General features: G+C 30.8%; 4 protein-coding genes across 4 annotated transcripts; 3 read left to right on the top strand and 1 right to left on the bottom strand.

Moving 5' to 3' along the window:
- Positions 1 to 200: 200 nt before the first annotated feature.
- On the top strand, positions 201 to 5,122 carry LOC109793120 (aldehyde dehydrogenase family 2 member B4, mitochondrial). The gene is made up of 11 exons (XM_020352590.3): positions 201 to 423; positions 1,008 to 1,142; positions 1,228 to 1,370; positions 1,633 to 1,786; positions 1,893 to 2,122; positions 2,452 to 2,541; positions 3,193 to 3,366; positions 3,461 to 3,598; positions 4,039 to 4,176; positions 4,253 to 4,314; positions 4,636 to 5,122. The coding sequence occupies exons 1-11, from the start codon at positions 357 to 359 to the stop codon at positions 4,907 to 4,909; spliced, it is 1,605 nt and encodes a 534-aa protein (XP_020208179.1). The 5' UTR covers positions 201 to 356; the 3' UTR covers positions 4,910 to 5,122.
- On the top strand, positions 4,990 to 12,174 carry LOC109793121 (benzaldehyde dehydrogenase, mitochondrial). Its single transcript, XM_020352591.3, has 11 exons — positions 4,990 to 5,008; positions 5,289 to 5,423; positions 5,526 to 5,668; positions 6,966 to 7,119; positions 7,402 to 7,580; positions 7,688 to 7,774; positions 9,288 to 9,461; positions 9,558 to 9,695; positions 10,019 to 10,156; positions 10,252 to 10,313; positions 11,671 to 12,174. The coding sequence occupies exons 1-11, from the start codon at positions 4,990 to 4,992 to the stop codon at positions 11,897 to 11,899; spliced, it is 1,458 nt and encodes a 485-aa protein (XP_020208180.2). The 3' UTR covers positions 11,900 to 12,174.
- A 170-nt stretch (positions 12,175 to 12,344) lies between these two features.
- LOC114915493 (uncharacterized) lies at positions 12,345 to 15,570 on the top strand. Its single transcript, XM_083076672.1, has 3 exons — positions 12,345 to 13,642; positions 13,710 to 14,105; positions 14,198 to 15,570. Exons 1-3 carry the CDS (start codon positions 13,565 to 13,567, stop codon positions 14,441 to 14,443), a joined length of 720 nt encoding a protein of 239 aa, XP_082932798.1. The 5' UTR covers positions 12,345 to 13,564; the 3' UTR covers positions 14,444 to 15,570.
- Positions 15,571 to 15,929: 359 nt separating this feature from the next.
- LOC145958536 (uncharacterized) lies at positions 15,930 to 17,603 on the bottom strand. The gene is made up of 4 exons (XM_083076035.1): positions 17,508 to 17,603; positions 16,978 to 17,397; positions 16,701 to 16,881; positions 15,930 to 16,027 (listed from the first exon to the last, which is right to left on the bottom strand). Exons 1-4 carry the CDS (start codon positions 17,601 to 17,603, stop codon positions 15,930 to 15,932), a joined length of 795 nt encoding a protein of 264 aa, XP_082932161.1.
- Between the last annotated feature and the right edge of the window lie 3,757 nt (positions 17,604 to 21,360).

Below are 21,360 nucleotides of genomic sequence, written 5' to 3'. Positions count from 1 at the left end.
AACTCCATTTGTGGTAGATTACCTTGAACGAGAAAAGACACCTACTTTTCATCCAAAAAGTGGAGAAGGCATCACTGATATAAGATAAGATAAGATAATTATTGAATTTTCAATATTTTATATTAAATACTTCTGCAGAATTGTTGATTCGTTCTCAAAATATATCTTCATCAAATCCAAAAATGTGAGCAAAGTATCATCCACAAAATGACACGTCAAATTTTTGGGAGAAAAACGACAGTGGATGGTTACAGACAACTTGCACTGCAACCATTAGTATTTTGTGAAGCTCCTCAATCATCATTAAGCAGAAGAAGCACCCTTTGGAGATATTTGCTTTGGTCTTGTTCATTGACATGGCAACTCGTAGATTTTCATGCCTCCTCTCTCGCTCTCTATCGGCTTCTCTACTTCACTCACTTGGTAACCATTAACCAGCATACTCTCTTCTCTTCCTTATCTTCATTTTGCAGCTTTCCCTTCTTGCTTTTGGTCACTATTAATTTATGGGTTTTATATAGATTTGGCATTTTTAAAGTGATGGATAATATACTCTGCTGGGTATTTCTTCTTTGCTTTTATCAAAGTACAGAACATGAACTATGTGACTGATTTTTTATTTTTTATTGTACCTCATTTATTAAAAAGTTCTTTTAAACTTTTGTACAAGCAGTTAATAGATCATGTTTTTACACATATAGTTAGATTCTATTCTCCTCTCTTTAACCACTTCAAATATGTGATATGTGTACCCATCTGACGTCTTTTCCTGTACTTTCCATTAGTCTATTGGTTATTAACTTATTATTCATTTCTTGTAGTTTCTTCTCTCTATTTGTTCTTCTTTTTTCTCTTATAATTTATCTAATTATCATATCTTGAGTATTTTTTTACCCTGCCCAACATAATGAGTGTTTTGCAGTGACTGAAAGCTAGATTATCAGTTATCAGAATGTCATGTCTTCAATTCATTGCATAAAACTTCCACATGGTTTTTTTTCCCACAGGGAAAAACTCTAGCAAGTGGGGAAACGTTAACAGATTCAGCACTGCAGCAGCAGTTGATGAATTAGTCACTCCACAAGTTCCAATAACATACACAAAGCATATGATAAATGGACAATTTGTGGACGCTGCATCAGGTTTTGTCTAGTTTGAACTGACCAAGGCCTGTTTACTTTGCCGATTAACAAAAACTCTTAAGTTTGCCATTTCTTGTGGTCTCAGGGAAAACCTTTCCAACATATGACCCCCGCACAGGAGAAGTGATTGCTCAAATTGCTGAAGGTGATGCAGAAGATATCAACCGTGCAGTATCAGCAGCTCGCAAGGCCTTTGATGAAGGACCTTGGCCAAAAATGACAGCTTACGTAGGAATTTGATCTTCTCCCTTTGCTTGAAGAAACCTGAATTAATGTAGAATATATATTCCATACACGATAGTATAGAGTTTTTACACTTCCAATCAGACAATGACAAATTATTGTATATCGATCGACTTTTATCATAAGTATCTCATAACTAAGTTAAAAGTCAATCTTACCACGATTTTTTATTTATTAATAATATTGACAGTTCATAGATATTGATCTTGTCTAGAGTATAACAATGATTTGTTAACAACATCTTCAGGAAAGATGTAAGATAATTCTACGCTTCGCTGATTTGGTTGAGAAACACAGTGATGAAATTGCAGCGCTTGAGACATGGAACAGTGGAAAGACTTATGAACAGTGTGCCAATTCTGAATTACCATTATTTGTGCGTTTGTTTCATTACTATGCTGGTAGGTTCCGTACTAAACCAGTTAGATGTTTGTGCTTGTAATCCATACCTTTTAATTTTTTCAGGACAAACTGCTTATATGTTCCAAACAATTATCTTTTTTCCAGGTTGGGCAGATAAAATCCATGGCCTGACAGTGCCTGCTGATGGAAATTATCATGTGGAGACATTGCATGAGCCAATTGGTGTTGCAGGACAAATTATACCTTGGAACTTTCCTCTCATCATGTTTGCTTGGAAAGTTGGACCAGCTCTTGCAACTGGAAATACTGTCATCCTTAAGACTGCTGAACAAACACCTTTAACAGCTCTCTATGTGGCAAAACTATTTCATGAGGTGAGCTCCTAAGTCATAAGCCTTGCTCTCACCCTCCTTTTTCTAATACACAATATTAATTAGACTACTAATCATCAAGTACTTGCTAGTTTAGTGACTTTATTCCATTGTCGTATCTCTGTCTCCCAAAAACATTGTTGGTGGTGATACATCTTTCTATTTCTTCAATTTTACCATCTTATGGAACAATAAATAATTAAATCAAAGTTTGTAAGAACTATTTACTATATTTCTGACAAGATGATGTGGTACTTCATATTCTGAAGGAACATTTCAGTTACATTTGTGTTTTCTTCGGAGTTTTAAGTTATGTGCACCCTTTTTGGCAGGCTGGTCTTCCACCAGGTGTTTTGAATATAGTTTCTGGCTATGGTCCAACTGCTGGTGCAGCTCTTGCAAGTCACATGGATGTTGACAAGGTATTTTGGAGAACCAAGCATCTTAGACTTTTCTTGTATGGTATGGGACATTGTAGAGTATCAAGAATGGTCATGGCTTGATTTTTCTACGATACAAGTTGTTAAAATCATTTAGGGTGCTTACATATGCATTGAATTTGCTAGCATAATTGGTCTGAAACCAGCATAAGGTTGGTCATGTTTTGTCAGGGGAGATGGTGTATTTGATGTATGGTCAATTTGGTGCCCCCTTAAATTAGGCATGAAAAAATGGAGATAGATTTTAGAGTAAATTGCACTGCAATCTTCTTAGATCTTGTGAAATTGCACTGCTACTTATGCCTTTTTATCGTTTATAATGATCTTCTTTACATAATGTTTTTCAAATAATTAATGAATTAATGTAATATCTAATAGGTATTAGTGTTACATTTTCCAAAATCGTTAAGGAGGTTATTGGGTTGGCCTGTATCAGAACAGGATCTCACTGTTTTTTCGAAACAATATTTCTTAATAGCCTAGGTTTTTTGGGCAGGTCTGCTGGTAGTTCTTAAATCTTAACAATATCAAGCATAGTAATGTGGATCTTATGCAAGAAAGTGCTGGCCTGCATCAACCAATTATGTCAAAATATCATATCAAAGTTCAACATCTTTTCTTTGATTTTTGCAGCTAGCATTCACCGGATCTACCGAGACTGGAAAAATTGTACTTGAATTGGCCGCAAAAAGCAATCTTAAGCCTGTGACATTGGAGCTTGGTGGGAAATCACCTTTCATAGTGTGTGAGGATGCTGATGTTGACCAGGCTGTAGAACTTGCGCACTTTGCTCTGTTCTTTAACCAGGTTTGTTCAACCAAATCCCATCAACTTACTTGAAGTTGAATCTGCATATGCAGATGTGAGAACATGCTTATGACTTATGTTGGATTTTCTACAGGGGCAATGTTGCTGTGCTGGGTCTCGTACCTTTGTACATGAACGTATCTATGATGAGTTCTTGGAGAAATCAAAGGCTCGTGCTTTGAAACGTGTTGTTGGGGATCCCTTCAAAAAGGGTGTCGAACAAGGACCTCAGGTACTTTTTCTATTCAAAGTTTGCAACATATGAGAAATGCATCACCAACCTAGGGTGACATATTTGATACATAACCTTGTCTCTTAAACATGGATATTCCTGTGTAAAAAATATCTATCAAGAAGACTCCTTAAATGAATCTCCGTACTTGTAAAAATTAGCCTTTGGCACCTGGTCAAGGATACCTTATAGTAGTCTTAGACTATCAAATAATTTGTCTTTGGTCTCATTCCAAAACATGTTATTGATTGAGTTCTTTCTTGGTTTTGGTTGTTACTTTTACAATTAGTAGTGTGTCTAAGTATTGAGTTCAATACATTTGAAAATGGGAAGTTAACGTTTGACAGAACATTTAATATGTTCTTCATTAATCAATACATTCTTATCTTACTATGATGGAACAAACTAACACTGTTTCTGGGCTGTGGGGAAAATCCCAGATTGACGTGGAACAATTTCAGAAAGTCCTTAGGTACATAAAGTCTGGTATTGAAAGCAACGCTACCCTTGAATGTGGTGGTGACAGAATTGGTTCAAAAGGATTCTTTGTCCAACCTACTGTCTTCTCAAATGTTCAGGTACGGAAAATTTAGCACAAGTGGTTTGCTGATCTTCAATACCTTGAAACATTTTCTAATTCATGCTGATAATCAGGATGACATGTTGATAGCAAAAGATGAAATCTTTGGCCCAGTTCAATCCATCTTGAAGTTCAAGTGAGCGAAACTTCAATTCTCAATTGCTTCTTTCTCGTTGCTAAAGTTTCCATGTGGATGAACTTATGTTCCGTTTGATTTGTTAAAAATCACAGTACTGGACAGAATTTGTTAAATATATGTATATCGCATTCTTTCTTTGGTGGGTCCCATTTTCAAACTAGTAGGACTCACATGAATTTAGTGTTGCAACATTTGATTAAAATTTCCATGCATCAGTGCAAAATGTTAGTAAACATTAATGGGGAACAAAAATGAATTTTTAATTGATCATTAATCTAATTTTGTTCAAACAACTTTTTTTTCTTTGCGTTATCACAGGGACATTGAGGAAGTAATTCGAAGGTCAAATGCAACGCGTTATGGTCTAGCTGCAGGTGTCTTCACTAAGAACGTGCACACAGCCAACACTTTGATGCGAGCACTGAGGGTTGGAACTGTGTGGATTAATTGCTTTGATGTTTTTGATGCTGCAATTCCTTTTGGAGGGTACAAGATGAGTGGCATTGGCAGGGAGAAGGGAATTTACAGTCTCAACAATTACCTGCAAGTTAAAGCTGTGGTTTCACCATTGAAGAATCCTGCATGGCTGTGAATCACTGAATTGCTCATACTTCTATCATTTTGTTCTTTAAGAGTCCTTTTGTAATTATGACATCATTTTCCACTGAGGCAATGGCATGCATAATGAAGGGTTGACTTTAAAATATAAGGTTAAGTGATTATGCAGAATGTTAAACTATAATATTCCTTATATTCAGAGTCCAAACAATACAAATTTATGAGAAATGCATGTTTTTTTAATGCATTTTATTGGTATTAATTGTTATTGATAGAGATTTCGCTTGAACTAATAAATAAGTTGTAACTCAATTTTATAGAGTTGAGTTAAGTTGAAAATTGAGATGTAAATAAAAGTAATGCGGATCGGTCCTATTGAATGTAATTCATTTTTCTGTTTTTTTTTTTTTAAGGAAAAGACACTAAAAGGGAGAGAAACACAAACAGCTTAAGCACCGTTGCAGAAATTGATGATCTAGTCACACCACCTGTGGAAATAAGATACACTAAAAATCTAATAAATGGGGAGTTTGTGGATGCTGTGTCAGGTACTCAGGTTCATGTGGTTTACTACTTCTAGTGTTATGTATGTAACTTTGTGTTGTTGACAAATTGTGAAACATCACGAGGAACAATTTCTTGGTCACTAGGAAAAACATTTCCTACATATGACCCGCGAACTGGGGAAGTGATTGCTAACGTTGCTGAAGGTGACCAAGAAGATATCAATCGTGCAGTGTCTGCAGCTCGAAAGGCTTTTGATGAGGGACCATGGCCAAAGATGACCCCTTATGTATGAACTTCCCCTGCCTCCTACATCTTTGGTTTCATATTGCAATTACAAATCCAATGCGATTATTGAAAGACTTTATAGATAGAGATTTTTATACTATCTTTCAATAGAAAAGGTTATTAATATAACTTTTATAGTAATTATTAAAAAATCAACAATGATACAATATACGAGAATTTATGATTAAATGGTTAATTCTTGATACTTAATAGCCTAAAAATTATTTAGGCTTAACTGTATTATTTGTTATTTGTAAATGTTGTCATCAAATTTTTGAAATTGTACATTTTATTTCTCAAATTTTAAAATTTTAAACATTTTGTTATTTCATTAATTGTCTATTTGATTTTGTTATGTGATATGACATTTTAATATATTATATCATATTATCATCTCTATGTTACATCAATAATTAATGTAACATGTCAATAATCAATATTTTACATTAATAATAGTGTTATACTATTAACTATGTGTCAAAACATGTGAAATTTTAAAAATTAGGTGACAAAATGTACAATTTTAGAAGTTAGGTAACAAATTGCAAAAAGTGAAATTAAGGGCATCTCTAATGCAAGTAACTCATTTGAATTGCTTCATGCATTAAAAAATGAAAAAAGTAGTCTCTAGTGTGTCATGTCAACATTAAGCAACTCAATCACAAATTTACATCGATGGTAAGAAACTTTAAGAAATTCAACTTTTATAATTTTTTTTCTAATCATTTATGAACCAAATTTAAATTTTTATTAAAAAAGATAATTACACTACCATGAAAGAAAATAAATTACGAGAAAAAATACACAATAAGTAGATATTAAAAATAAAATAAAACAATAGTAAATACATAAACAATATAAGAAATTAATTTTCATCATTATTATTTTCGAAATGTTCTCAAATATGTTTAATAAGATCTGCTTGAAATCTGGTAAGGAATGGTTACTTGAGGAAGCAACTCTCTCTCTTCTTCAAGCAACTCATGTTGCCACGTCAGAATCTTCCAATGACAAGAAACCGGGACTTGAGTTAATTCATGGGACAAGCAACTCCTATTGGAATTGCTCTAAGTCAAATATTACATTATGAGATGATTCTAATTAAATTCTTATTAAAATTAAAAATAAAAATAAAAATAAAAATAAAAAAAAACTGCAAGAAAATATAGTTAGCGCAGCCACTATTGCGGTTACAAACCAAAACACAATCAAAATGCTGGTATATATATATATATATATATTCTATTCCTGTGTTGGAAACCCATTTATTTGAATAAGATTTTGATATTACCCTGCAGGAAAGATCACGAGTACTATTGCGCATTGCTGATATGATTGAGAAACACAGTGATGAGCTTGCAACACTGGAAACATGGAATAATGGCAAGCTTTATGAACAGGCAGCCAAAATTGAATTACCATTGGTTGTACGTCTGCTTCATTACTATGCTGGTGAGAAAGCGCAGTGACACCAATATAAACTTCATAGATAGATGAGACATTACTTTTGGAAAATCTAAGTGTTAAATTCTAAACATGACATGTTCATAAAAAAAATATTATGAATCTCAAAATACATATGAACTAAATGATGAGTCATGTTTAATCAAAATCCTCAACTAAACTCCATTTTCCAACAATAAGATGTTTATTTATGTATTATATAATCATATATACTTGAATACGTGATTTTATTTTTCTGATGATTTCCCATCCCACCCATAATTGGTTCAGGTTGGGCAGATAAAATTCATGGTGTCACGGTTCCGGCTGATGGGAATTATCATGTACAAACATTGCATGAACCAATTGGGGTTGCAGGGCAAATCATACCTTGGAACTTTCCTCTATTGCTGTTTGCTTTCAAAGTTGGACCTTTGACTGGTTTATTTGCTGCACAGCTATTTCTTGAGGTACTCTTAATGGGTATATCTTCCAAATTAAATAACACTGATGAATGATAATGTTGCATTTTGGATTGTAGTGCATCTAAAATGCATATTCTGTGAGACTGTGACAGGCTGGTCTTCCACCAGGGGTCCTAATTGTGTCTGGTTTTGGTCCAACTGCTGGTTCTGCTCTTGCTGGTCATATGAATGTGGACAAGGTAATAAAAATACATATATATGACCATCTGAATTCATTAACCATGAACTTGTCTTGTTAAAGATCCTTATTTTTACTACAATATGATGTGATGTGTAGGAACGTTTAATCCCTTATGCCTCGAAATGCCATTAGGGATTGATTTTAGCATACAATATATAACAAAAGAAATCAGCAGCGCTGTTTTGATTCGAATGACTCCGTGAAAAAATGTGTTGAGATTTGAGAACGACTTCAGATTACTATAGTGAGGAAAGGAGAGTGTATTTTATAAGACAAAAATGATTTTTTTGGACGCTCACTTGCTATTCCACACCTAGTGAGAGAAGAAAAAAATAATAATATATATATATATATATATATATATATATATATATATATATATAAAAGCTACATATAGGTGATATGATGTGTTAAGAAAAGAGGAAAAAAAGAAATAGGAAGTGTTGATGTAGTATTTAAGAATATGAGATTATAAAAATCATTACCCTTTATAAAAAAAGAGTATAATAAAAATCATTAATTCAAAGATTAGACGTTAATATTATAATGAATTCTAAATTATATTATAAAAGTATTTTATTTTTATCATCCTTTCTATAGTACGTAGTTGATTTCGTGCAATTATAAATGGATATCTCATTATTTTATACATCACATTAATACTCATTATTTCTCTTTATATATCTTTTTATTTATCAAATTGTATTACTTGATATGTATCTATATTTTATTTTCGAATTTCACTCTTATAGAATAAAAGATGTATTTTAAAAGATAAAGTGTAACAATAATTATCAATTAAAAAATTAACAATGAAAATTTATGATAAAATCAAATATATATATATATATATATAAAATAAAAAATTAAAATTAATTATAATATTTATTATTGATTTTTTAATCAATAATTATTATTGTACTTTATAATATAAAAAAAATATTTTTCTCATGAATTCAAAAAGGTTGATTGAGTGTCAAAATCATTTTTTTTATTTAATCAACCACTATAAGCATTTTGTATTTATTAAAGTGTACCTTATCTTCATTGAGAAGAGTTAAATCTATTACGTACAACATATTTCTATATAAAAAAATTACAATTCATGTGTTCTTTCAATTTCCCTCCAATTACATTATCACTTGTCTTGTTCTACATTTACTTTTCTTTTATTTTTATATTTTCTAAATGTAGAAAATATGAATAAGAATAAAAGTTCACTTTAAGCTTTGATGTCATAGACAAAAACCTTTTTTATTTATGGAAATTAACAGTTTTCAAAATGATACCATGCTGATTGCAAGGACGGAGCTAAGGGGGGACCTACGGGTGCCACGGCCCCCCCAACAATTTTAATTTTTTTTTATATTTTTTTTATATGCTTTTGATACTTTAATTTTCATTTATTATAAATTATATATTATTTATTCTCGGCTCCCCAGTATTGAAATCCTGGCTCCGTTCCTGGCTGATTGGGTGACAGTTAAAATCTTTCTTTTGAATCTTTGCAGCTCGCTTTCACTGGATCAACTGAGACAGGAAAAATCATATACGAACTGGCTGCGAAGAGCAATGTTAAGGCTGTGACACTGGAACTAGGAGGAAAATCACCATTCATAGTGTGTGAGGATGCTGATGTTGACAAGGCCGTGGAACTTGCACACTTTGCTCTTTTCTTCAATCAGGTTCATTCCATCTATTCTCTATCCTTTCAATTCGCTAAGAGCCAGCTAGGCCCGCACACGTGAATAACATATTTATAATGTGTTATTACTTATTAGGGCCAATGCTGTTGTGCCGGGTCACGTACTTACGTGCATGAACGAAAATACGATGAGTTTTTGGAGAAAGCAAAGGCTATGGCTTTGAGACGTGTTGTCGGTGATCCATTCAAGAAAGGCGTGGAACAAGGACCTCAGGTAAATAAATATATATATCTCTTGGGTTAATGGTTTTTTTTTTTTTTTTTTGGGTCACAAGTATTTTAGCCTTCTTGAGTAATATAACTCTTCTGATCTAATCCTAAGGATTTTTCACTTAATAGTTTTTTTAGTCCTTTGAAAATGGATCAATATTTTTCTGATTTTTTAAAATTTTGAGTTTTTGTCTTCATATTTTTAAAATATCCAAATTTTAATTTCTAAAATCATAACAAAATATTTTGAAGTAATTTCAAAATATTTTCCATTTTTTTAAATGATTTGATATTGTTATCTTTTACTGTCTGTTGTGAGAATCTCAGATTGATTCAGAACAGTTTGAGAAAATCCTACGATACATAAGGTCAGGTATTGAATCCAACGCTACTCTGGAATGTGGCGGTGAGAGAATTGGCACAAAAGGCTTCTTTGTCCAACCAACAGTCTTCTCAAGTGTTAAGGTGTTGTTTATATTTCTTATTGATTGCTCTTGATTCCGGACATACTGATAAGGTTATCTTTTAGACAATTATTGCTGACGCAAGTCATTGATCAGGATGATATGCTGATAGCTAAAGATGAGATCATTGGCCCAGTCCAAACCATACTAAAATTCAAGTATGACTTACAGAACTTTAAGACTCACCTTTTCACATTTGTAGTGTATTAATATCGTTAATTAACTTGGTTTAAGCAAATAAAACAAAAAAAATTGACTTTCAAAATATATTGACAACTCTCACTTCACAAATTTTATGATTGTGGTTGTTCGTGTTGAGCTATATGCATAGGTGGAGCCAAAAATTTGGCTTGAGGAGCTAAGATTTTTTTTTAGGAGAATCCTTGGGTGCCCTTTGTGAATAGAGGGTTTTCGTGCCCTCTGTACGGACAACGAATGAGGTGATGCCATGTGTTCCTTAACTCCATGTCATCCACCGTGTTGAAAGTTTGACCAAAAATTGGGTAATTTGATTGATCCGCCCCTGCCCCATGATCCAACAAACCAACCCGGGTCCCCTCTTTTGTCCAATTTGTAAATGTATGCCACCTCATTTTGTTTGCAATCAAACGTGGCTCCATCTACTTCTCTCATTCGAAGGTTCGTATTTCCCTGTTTCGTTCAGTCTCTTGTTGGCTCCATCTTCTTCTCTTTAAGGCAAGGTTGTTTCCCTTGCCATCGTCGTGTTTGGTTAGATCAGGTGTTGTATCTCCGTTTCCATGTTGTTCTCCTCATGGATGTTGATCTATTCGTGAAATGTTTTGTGTGTTACTTTGTCTTTGTTTCCATGTTGTTCTCTTAAGCGACGAAATTGTCTGGTTTCCCTTTTCCATCTTGTTGTTGTGTCTGTGTTTCCATTTTGTTGCCATGGATGTTGTTGTGTTCATCAAATGTTGTCTCCGTTAGCGTGGGTTTGGTTCCATTTGAAATCCTTCCAGGTTCTTGTCCTCATAAAGGTCGTCTGTCTTTGCATTTGAAATCCTTGCAGGTTGTTCTCCTCAGCTGATTTTCGAGTTTTGTGTGTGGGTCCGGGGGATAGGCACCCCGATTGTGAAGTGAACAGTTAGTGGTAAGTTGAATTTTGTTTGATTAAGTTGTAATAACTTTTCAGTTGTGCTCGAATTGTCATTAATTGACTGGTGATGTAGTGTTGGTTTGACGAATAAGCGTATGCGTGAATATTGTTTGGTTTATTAGGTGAGTTGTTAGGATTCATATTGTTATGTGATTTTGTTAGGGTTTTTATTTTTTTCCAGATTTAATAAGTATTAATTAGTGATTTAGGTGTTGTTGTATTTTGTTGTGAAGGCATTATTATGGATTGTTGATCGACGTGGAAAAAAAATAGATTGTAATTTGATAGTGTTGTGATTGTGTCGTTTTAATTATTGTTTTATTAATGTGGTTTGACAATAATATTTGTGGTAAGCATTATTGGTTATGATAATGTTTGTCCATGGTATTTATATTTGTTAGATATCAGAAATGGAGAATTCTGCATCTTCGCACACAAGCAGGACTACGCTATCCACATTACCAAGGGAAATGCCTTTATGTTATTGTGGTATTCAAAGTAGGATACAATACTCAAAAACTCGTAAGAATCCAGGGAGAAAATTTTTTGGTTGTGGAAGATATAACGGAACAAATAGTCATTGTCGATTTTTTGAATGGTTCAACGAAATGGATCAAGTGGAAGAATTAGAAACAATAGTGTCTGGGCATATTTCTGATATATCTGAGTTACAGGTTAAAATTGAGAAGCTGAGAGAGGAGTTAAATGTTACAAATAAGAAGGTAGAAGTTGTGGAAGAAATGGTGATGGATGTTTTGAAGATGGTGAAAACAAATGAGATTAAAATGAGGAACAAATTTATTGTGCTTTGGATCATAGTGTTTGTCTTGGCTGGAATTATAATGATATGAAGAACAATTGTTAAATATTGTGATTAGTTTAATTTTGAAGTTATTTTGAAGTTTGATTTAGTGTTAAATGAAATGTACCTTTATGTTATTTTGAATTTGAAGTGCATGAAAAATTAGTTTAGAAATACGTAGGAAAAAAAAATGGTTTGTTGGAAGGTTATTGGGTTCATATGAGAATGTGAATAATGCAATAGTGACATTTAGAATGTAATAAGGAATATTTAATTTTTGGTTGTTAGTTTCACATTTTTTTTAAAGTGAATTGGGTTATTTGAATTAATTTAATTTAGTTATGTAACATGAATGCAATTTTTGAATTGAAGAAGGTTATGATAATCCATAATTCATGTTGTAACCATGAATGAGTAGTTAAAATTGGTTTGTGAATTTTTTGTTCAGAAACTCTGCGGTACCTTAACATTTTGAGGGGTTTTGGAACCTTTCTTACGTGGCATAAATATAATGGTTAACTAATACATATAGTGAGAAGTCAGTTAAATGAATAGGTAAGTTATAGAAATTGCAAATTAGTCCTTGAAGTGTTAAGTTAAAAGTTTAGGATTATTTTTGTTTTTGGTTGTGTAGGTTGATTAGTTACAGGTTTGCCCCATTTCGTTGTCATTCTGGACTCTGACGAGGGTTTATGGTTTTATTCCCTAGTGTAGGCCATTTTATTTTATTCAATGCGAATGTTAGACATTAAGATTAGTTTGTTTTTAAAGTAAAAATTTTTTTGTGTATGTCAATTTGAAGTAGTTATTTTGATTTTTTATTACTATTATTGAACTTAAGTCAGCAACCGAGTTTAATGATTTTGTAATGCATAAAGTTACGAATTTGAAGCGATTACGAATTTCAACTTACGAATTTGAATTGAGTTAGTTGGGAAGAAGAAAATAAAGAATACATAAAGTATAAGAAAGGCAATTATAGTGATGAAATTAACGACACTAGGATCAAAGTAATTACCTTAGGTTCAGGAATTTTAAGAAAGTAGTAAAATGTAAAATAATTAATGTACATATAGTTTAGGAATTTTTTTTTGATATCGAAGTCAAGTAGTTGTAGCATGAAGTAATTTAGTATTTATTATTCATAATATAGGTATGTTAAAAAAACTAAAAATATATTTAAGTTTTTTTATCTAAGGAAATTGCAATGTAAACGTACCCCATTTATTAATTTTACATGGGCCAAATTTTAAGTAACCGAATTGGAGTACAAAAATTAGTTAGGTGGTGTTTATATATATATATATATGATGATCCAATTATTAATCCTAAAGCCCAAAAAGATAAATGTAATATGGGCCTACAAGACCTGGTAATGGAATTATTTAGTGGCTTGGTTATTAGAAGTTAAAAGGTCTGATTGTTTCAAAATTCCTAAAGGCAAACCGTCGAACACAAGGTTAGGTTAAATATTTGTTTACGGCTGGAGACCAATGGCCCCAAGAAGGCAAACATCGATTAAGGAGATGAAGACTTTAGGGTGGTTCGTGACGTTTCATCGGAAAAAAAAGGTAATTTTATGATTTTGTTTACGTTTTGAAAGTTATTTGGTTGACAATTTTGAGTTTTGTTCGTTAGCCTTTTGGAAAAGTAGAGGAAGACTTCTGGAACGATTTTAAGGATGAATTGGGTGGTATCTGGACACTAATTGATGAAAAGGAAAACAAACACGAACTGAAATGTGAAGTCATCCGTGAAGAACCACTCCTGACAGATGGTTGGGGTTTCTTGCGAAAATTTTATGGGATGACTGGAGATCATTCCATCATGTTTCGGTACGTAGGGTTGAGGTTGTTTGACATTACTGTATGGATTAACCCATCGAACCTAAAATCCATAGATGAAGCTGCAAACCCTTCGCGTTCATGTGGTAATCCTAACCCGGTAAGTCCATCTGAAAATCGGCGACCTAGCTATACGAAAAAAGTGTTCAAAGTAGTGCTGAATGAGTACAAAGCAAGTGGAAGACAATTGGTCAGTATATTTAAATTTTTGTCTTTTTAAAAATATAACCTTTTTTTTCATGAATAGAGAGAGTACAAATTTATTGTTTTTTATTCTGACAGAGCTTGCCAGTTGAATTTGGAGATCATTTGCGTAAGAGAAGATGGAAAACATTGAATATTTGTGGTCCTGTGGAGATGGTGAAATGTTCTATCATCATTCCTTCTGAGGGAAGGAAATCTGTAAAACTTGGGAAAGATTGGAAGTTTTTTTGTTACAAAAATCAGTTTGTTGCAGAAGATGAACTTGAATTTTCATTTCCTCATGATAGACGCAATTTGGCGCATGTTATGAAGATTGAGAATTGATTATGGTAATTTTAATATTTGTTTTAGGGTTTATTTATAATATTTTGCTGTTATGAAGTACAGTTGATTAACAAAGTCAATCTGGTTTGTTATGATATATTATAAACATTATGCTTAGGGTTTGATACTGAGTAAGTTCAATTTTTATATATTTGACGTTTTTAAATATTATATTCTATTATGCAATTGTTATAATGGTCCTAGTTTTGATTATGTGATGATTCAAGTTTACAAAATTTGATGTTTCGGATGTTTGATAGCCCAATTAAATATTTAAGTATTAGAAAAATGTGAATTGGTTTATACCTAAATTATGTTATTTTAAAAAAATCTCAATCTGATCTAAACCAAGATTTTGTGATTTTATGATAAGGATAGTAAATTTGATTTACATCATATTAAATACATGATATATTGATTAATATAAAAGACAAGACATGTTTGAATAGTAAACTAATTAGATTTGGAGTAACAAAATAAACATTGTATTTTGGGTTTTAGGAAAAATATTGTCCGACAATATTTGTTTAGGTTGGCTAATGGTTGAACTATCGAAAGACTTCACAGAGAACAACTTGTTAATAACAACATATTAAAGAATAAAATTAATATAACATAATAAAGTAAATGTTTTTCATGTTTGTGTTTTAAATCCTTTCAGTATTACTCGTAATTTCCAATTACGAAAATAAATATGGTTGATTTTAAAAGGAACCTCCTGAGTTGTAACGTTAATTGTAACAAATATTAAATTGCAAATTTGATAAAATATTTAAGATATTCGAAAAAGTATTATTATATAAGATATTTATTTAATAAATTCAAGCATAAGAAGAATGGCTATAACAGTTAATTAAGATAAAGAAAATGTATAAAGCACACAAATGTAAGAAATTAATGTTTTAAAATCCTATTCATTGGTAACTATTGAGACAAACATGAAATTGTCATAATATTTTAATTTTCCAAATTCAACGATATTTACCAATTTTCAATTTCCAATGTTTAATAAGTTGAGACCACTGTGGTGTGAGATAACAGTCATTTGTTATTTGTCTTCCTCTGATGTTCTACCTGATAGCACAAACCAATGTTTGAGACATTTCATCCACCAATTTCTTTCAGATTTAAATTCATGGCACTGAAGCAGAATGAAGTAGGCAGCAACTAGAAGATGGAGACAAGTTATTAAGTAATAAGTGGTTAAAAACAAAATTAAAAAAAAAACAAGAATTATAAATATTAAACATACCGGTTTAGATGAAGTGATGTGACTTTTTTTCAAGAATTTCTGACAATCATAAATAATATTGTTGGCCAGGAAAAACAATGTAGGTATATTACCATATGGCTGAAAAAAATTATATTACTCAGACAAATGATGAATCTGGGCAAGAAAAGTTGGCAGTAGTCATGCCAGCCCAGTACGCATGAAGGTAGGACAGTAATTATGATGAATCTGTGCAAGAAAAGTGGCAGTAGTCCATTATGATGAATCTGTGCAAGAAAAGCGGCAGTAGTCAGGCCACCCCAGTACGCATGAAGGTAGTACAGCAATTGTGATATACGCCATTGATAGTAATACTGCCATGTGTTTATTGATTTGAAGAAGAAATCAAGCAACTTGCGACTTCTCCAATATCCATGATTACTAGTGAGGATAAAAAATTTTGTTCGAATGAGTCAGAATATTAAAATACTCATATTTTTAAATGATATTAATTAAATAATTATAATGAAATAATATATTAATTAAATAATTTTGTTTGATATTTTTCCTTTGAAATAAAAATATTGATTTAAGTGTGTGATGTTAAACTCTTAATAATTGGACAATATACGATTAATTTGTTTGTTGGTTATAGTTACTACTTACTAGTAAGTCAGTTAATTTGTAAATTACAAGTTACAACTTTCAAAAATAAAACTAACAAGTAATATTTAATAATACTTTTTATTGACATTTAAAACAAAAGGTTTTTTAATAAACACATGTATATATAACATTTAATTTGAATATTTAAACGTAACAAATTTAGTACCAATAAGTTTATTCAACAAATGCAATACAAAAATAAGTACAATGCGTAACATTTTTGAATACTACGTACACATGTATATATTGAACATAAAATACAGATATTATACATGTTCCATTTGTTCAATTAAAAACTGATACATATAAAGTTGCAAATTTAAATAAAAGTTGAGTAAATACAATTATCATTGTCCTTCAATACTCCAAATAAAATAGTACATCCTTCCTTCATATTGTTGACATGGCAATAGTCAGTCCATCCTCCAGTTAAACTGCAATGCAGATTTGATCCACTTTCCGAAGCTATAATGCATTCAAATGTGTTGCCTTTTGGATCAACTAAATCAATATTGTTCATAGTTTTCGAAATAGCATTTTCACAAAAACCCATTGGCAGTTTCTGTAAACCAAAAAATTACGTATTTCATAAATTAATTAATAAATTAAATTATAAATATAATAAAATAAATTAAAATTAATTAATTGCATTGCATACCAGAGTAGATTTCGTAACATCATCAGCATTCATCTGTTTATACAGCTTATGCAAATATTCAGAAGGTTGTGGAATGTCCAGTACCATTTTATTAGTACTCATACTAGCCGTACCAGACTCAGATTGGTTTCCAAGTTTAAATTTTTGTATTGTTTTGGGATAATGAACTGGGTAACCTAACCTATCTTTAATTAACATTACAAAATAATTTCCATCCAAAAATGTCATAGTTAGCCAACCCCCTCTATGAAGGCCATAAAAAGGGTCAATAGCTTCAGTTCCTTCAGTTAAATACACCCGACCATTCTTTTTCTTCACAGAACATTCAAAAGAATTACCGTAAGGATCTTCCAGAGTAACTACGTCTTTGATATCATAGTAGAAATCAATAGAAAATAACTTGGGCAATCTTATTTTATTCTACATACAACAAAAGAAATGCTAAATTAAATAAAAGAAAAAATTATACTCTTTATTTTGAAATATAACTTAATATGAACAATTTAAAATAAATAATTTTGATTACTTACATATCCAGGGACGTATTCGCAATAAATTTCCCGATTCTTTACGTCTATGAGAGTTTCCAATTCGTCTCCAGAAATTTTAGCAATAGAGTTGTCCATTTGAACGAATAATAGTTTGAAAGAAAAACAATACTTTTGATTGTGGTGTGTTTCTCGTATGTGGCAAACATGTATATATAACACTCAGAAACAAAACTGACATGTTTCAGTTTTTGACATTCGAATGAATATTGTAAAGTTACAAAACAGTTTTTGTAACTTGTTTGTTGAAACCGGTTACCATATTCGGTTGCAATATGCGTTAAAATATTTATACCTGTAAACGTGTCATAACTGGCATATCCTTGAAAATTAGTCAATTATGAAATAAAATTAGTAAAAATTTAAATAACTTTATATATTAAATTTATCATATACTAGGCTTTCTTTGAATTTGAAGATGGAAAACAGATAATGGAAAAGGAGACATTTCAAGGAAAAGTGAGTGGAATGTGAGGTTGTTTGAATTAAGGCAAAGTGAGTGGAAAGTGTACAGAAAGTTTGTGAAAGTTTGTGAGTAAATTGATTGATGTGATACATAAAAATAAATTTTTTAATTTAGAATTGTGTAAGATTACTATTTTGCCGTTATGTTAATTTTTTTTATTAATTATAATAAAAATATAAATATATAAATATTAACTACAAAATAAATAAAAAAAGTATTAAATTAAAAATAATTTAATTTAAATATTTGCTTTAAATTTAATGAGATAATAATTAAAATGTTAATATATGAATATATAATTTAAACTTTTGCCGTTGAATTAAAAATGAGTATAATATTATTTATTGTAAATAATAATAATTACAATAAAGTTATATTAATAGGTAAAATTTATTAAAAAAATTAATAAATAATGATAAGAATAATAATAAATATTAGATAAATAATAAGAATTATAATAAATAATAATAATACTAATTATAATAAATATAATAATATTAATAATAATGAAAATAATAAAAATAATAATATTTATAATAAATAATAATAATAATATATATTTCGAGCAACTCAACTGAACACATGTAGCAGGCATGTGAAGATACAGCAGGTGTCATGTAACGTGACGTATACGATTCTCGGCAGGGATACTATCCTTATTAGGGATACTATCATTATTAAGGCACATTTTGGGTTGTTGTTACATGCTTGGAAACTGAGATTTGACGTTTACATTGATTTAAACGTTTTCCCAAATAGCATTACTATTGGGACGATGCATCATTAATTAGCATTGCCAAAAATGACGGTTATCCTCAGTTGTAAATCACACTATTCTGACACCAGAATCAAATATTTATGATTTTGCATAATATTATCCTTCAGTTACGAAAACAAAAACTGGTAACTGTGCACAGCTAATAAATAAAGCCATTTTCCTTTGTTTGAGTTACTTTTCGTTTCTCTGTTCATTACTGCTTTCTCTCATGGCTAACATTGACAACATCAAAGACTCATTTGAAGTTTTACTTCGAAAAGGAGAGGTTTGTGATTTTAAAGTATTAGTATCTCATTTTGTTATCATTTGTTCGTATTGCAAAATGTACTAATATTTATTTGGTTGTAATTAATTGGTTGTATTGAAGACGAAGATTAAAGTCCCTATGTTTTTCATGCAAAAATGGGGTGATGAAATTAATGACAAAGTCTTTGTTGAAGACAACAATAGCAGAATCATGGCAACCGACGTTGAGCGAACGGTTATAAATGGAAAGATGACTACTTATTTTATGAACGGAATCGCAGAAGTTATAGATAACTTTTGTACTCATGGAACATGCAATGCTCATTTTGATTACATCGACTACAACCATTTCATAAGTTATTTCATTCCATTGCCTCCTTTTCCAATAGACGAAGACAAACTCCATGACAGACTAATTAGTGAAGGCAAAATTGTTGGTTGGGAAACAATAGTGACAGATACTTATCTGAAAGGAGCGTTGGTAAGTTAGACTTTGGTTGTTCATTTCAAGAAGCATTATTATTAATTGTTAAATTTATTTCATACTGAACTATTTTCATTTTATTGTATTAAAATAAAAATTAGCCCATTCCCGCTGATATTAGAAGAAATGAGTTTGTTGGAGAAGAGAATACTCTAAAAAATGTTGATATTGTACTTCCAAGTGGTAGACAATTAAGGTGGTCACTCTTAAACTACAAATATCAGACTTTATTTGGGGCTGGTTGGTATGAGTTTGCAAGAAATAACGACTTAGTTGACGGGGACTTGTTGATTTTTGAAAAAGTTCAAGGAGAAAGCAAGATATACCTATCTGTTGAAGAACATCGCGGATAAGGTGCAATATAGTCAAATTCGTTTCATTAAGCATTATCAAATAAACCTATGAACAATACTAATAGTTGATATTTTTAAATTTTCAGGTACTTCATCAGGCAATTACTTTGACAAATTTTGAACATTTATTGTTCATTCATTTAAAATTTGATCTGGGGAGAATTGTTATTTACAAATTGAAAAAGTAAGTAGGTTTTAAGGGTTATTGTAAGCATATTAACCGTAATCTTTTGTTCATAAATACTGAATGTGTTAATGTTAATGTATCTATGTCACACATGACTAAAATGTATGTATATATTTTGTATGTTGTTTTTCATTATTTATAATTTTAAACATATTATCAGTATTTGTTATTCATGTGTTACTAAATTTATGTTGAATGTGAATTTTTTGTTCCTCCCATTAAAACTATTAGGATGATTCATAACTTTGGTTTTCAATGGATTTTAGGGTTTAGGGATAGGCAATAGGAAGAAGATGAGAAGGTTGGTTTCTCTTTGTCCAACTTTATTTTTGAATCCGTCTTTTCATATTTTCATTTTGGAGTTTTCTTAAATGAATTAAATACAAACCTGAATTTACAGTACTTGTAATTATTATCCTTGGATGCTGCGTTGGACTTTTGGATTCTTATATGCATAGGTGTATGTATCTGAAGCTAGTGAAGGGGTAAATCCGTTGATGAGTCATGACAGGCATGAGTAGTCATTGTCTCGTTTTACGTTCCATTGTCTCTTGTTTTTGGTTACCTATTTATTTTGATAATTTTGGTTTATATATTATTAATTCATAATCTGAAGAGTTCTTCTACTTTTAAATAAGGCATTTTTTTATTTTTATCAACTTTTTCGTTGAAGTTCCATACAACAAATTTATAATATAAATTATATAATATATAACATATAGTATTCAAATACGAATTTCATAATATGTTTAACATATAATGTTAAATATTAAATGAGACAGAATAATGTAAGGTCTCAAAAATCATGCAAACTTATTACTCATTGTTAAAACAACATACATTAACTGTGATCATTATTGTTATGTTAATATACAAATATTAATAAAACAAAAAAGATATACACATTTGGAATGAAAGTCACAACGTTGGTTTTTTGGTTGTACAAGTTTGTTTCTCAATCTGACTTTTCATATTTTCATTTTGGAATTCACTTTACAGTAGATGTATGTATGAAAAGCAACCGAAGGGTCTGTGTGTAATGAGTTCATTATGTTGTTTACTTGATTTGATGAATAAGGCATTTTGTTATCTAATTATTTTTTCAAAAATTGGTTTATATGATATTATCACTTTTAAAGTCTTGAATAAGCCATTTTTTAAATGAAGTTGTTCGTTGAAATTGCACTGAAAAAATATATAATATAATATATATAATATAAATTATGAAATTCATATAATATAATATATAGTTAACAAATTGCAATTCATAATATGTTTAATAAATGAATACATCATCCTAAACATTAAAATACATAAAATA

The sequence above is a fragment of the Cajanus cajan genome, chromosome 6 (genome assembly GCF_000230855.2).
Source record: "Cajanus cajan strain Asha chromosome 6, NIPB_CcT2T_4, whole genome shotgun sequence".
In the NCBI taxonomy this organism is placed as follows: Eukaryota; Viridiplantae; Streptophyta; class Magnoliopsida; order Fabales; family Fabaceae; genus Cajanus; species Cajanus cajan.
Note: the sequence above shows the minus strand (reverse complement) of the source record. Positions and strands in the feature narration are given on the sequence as shown.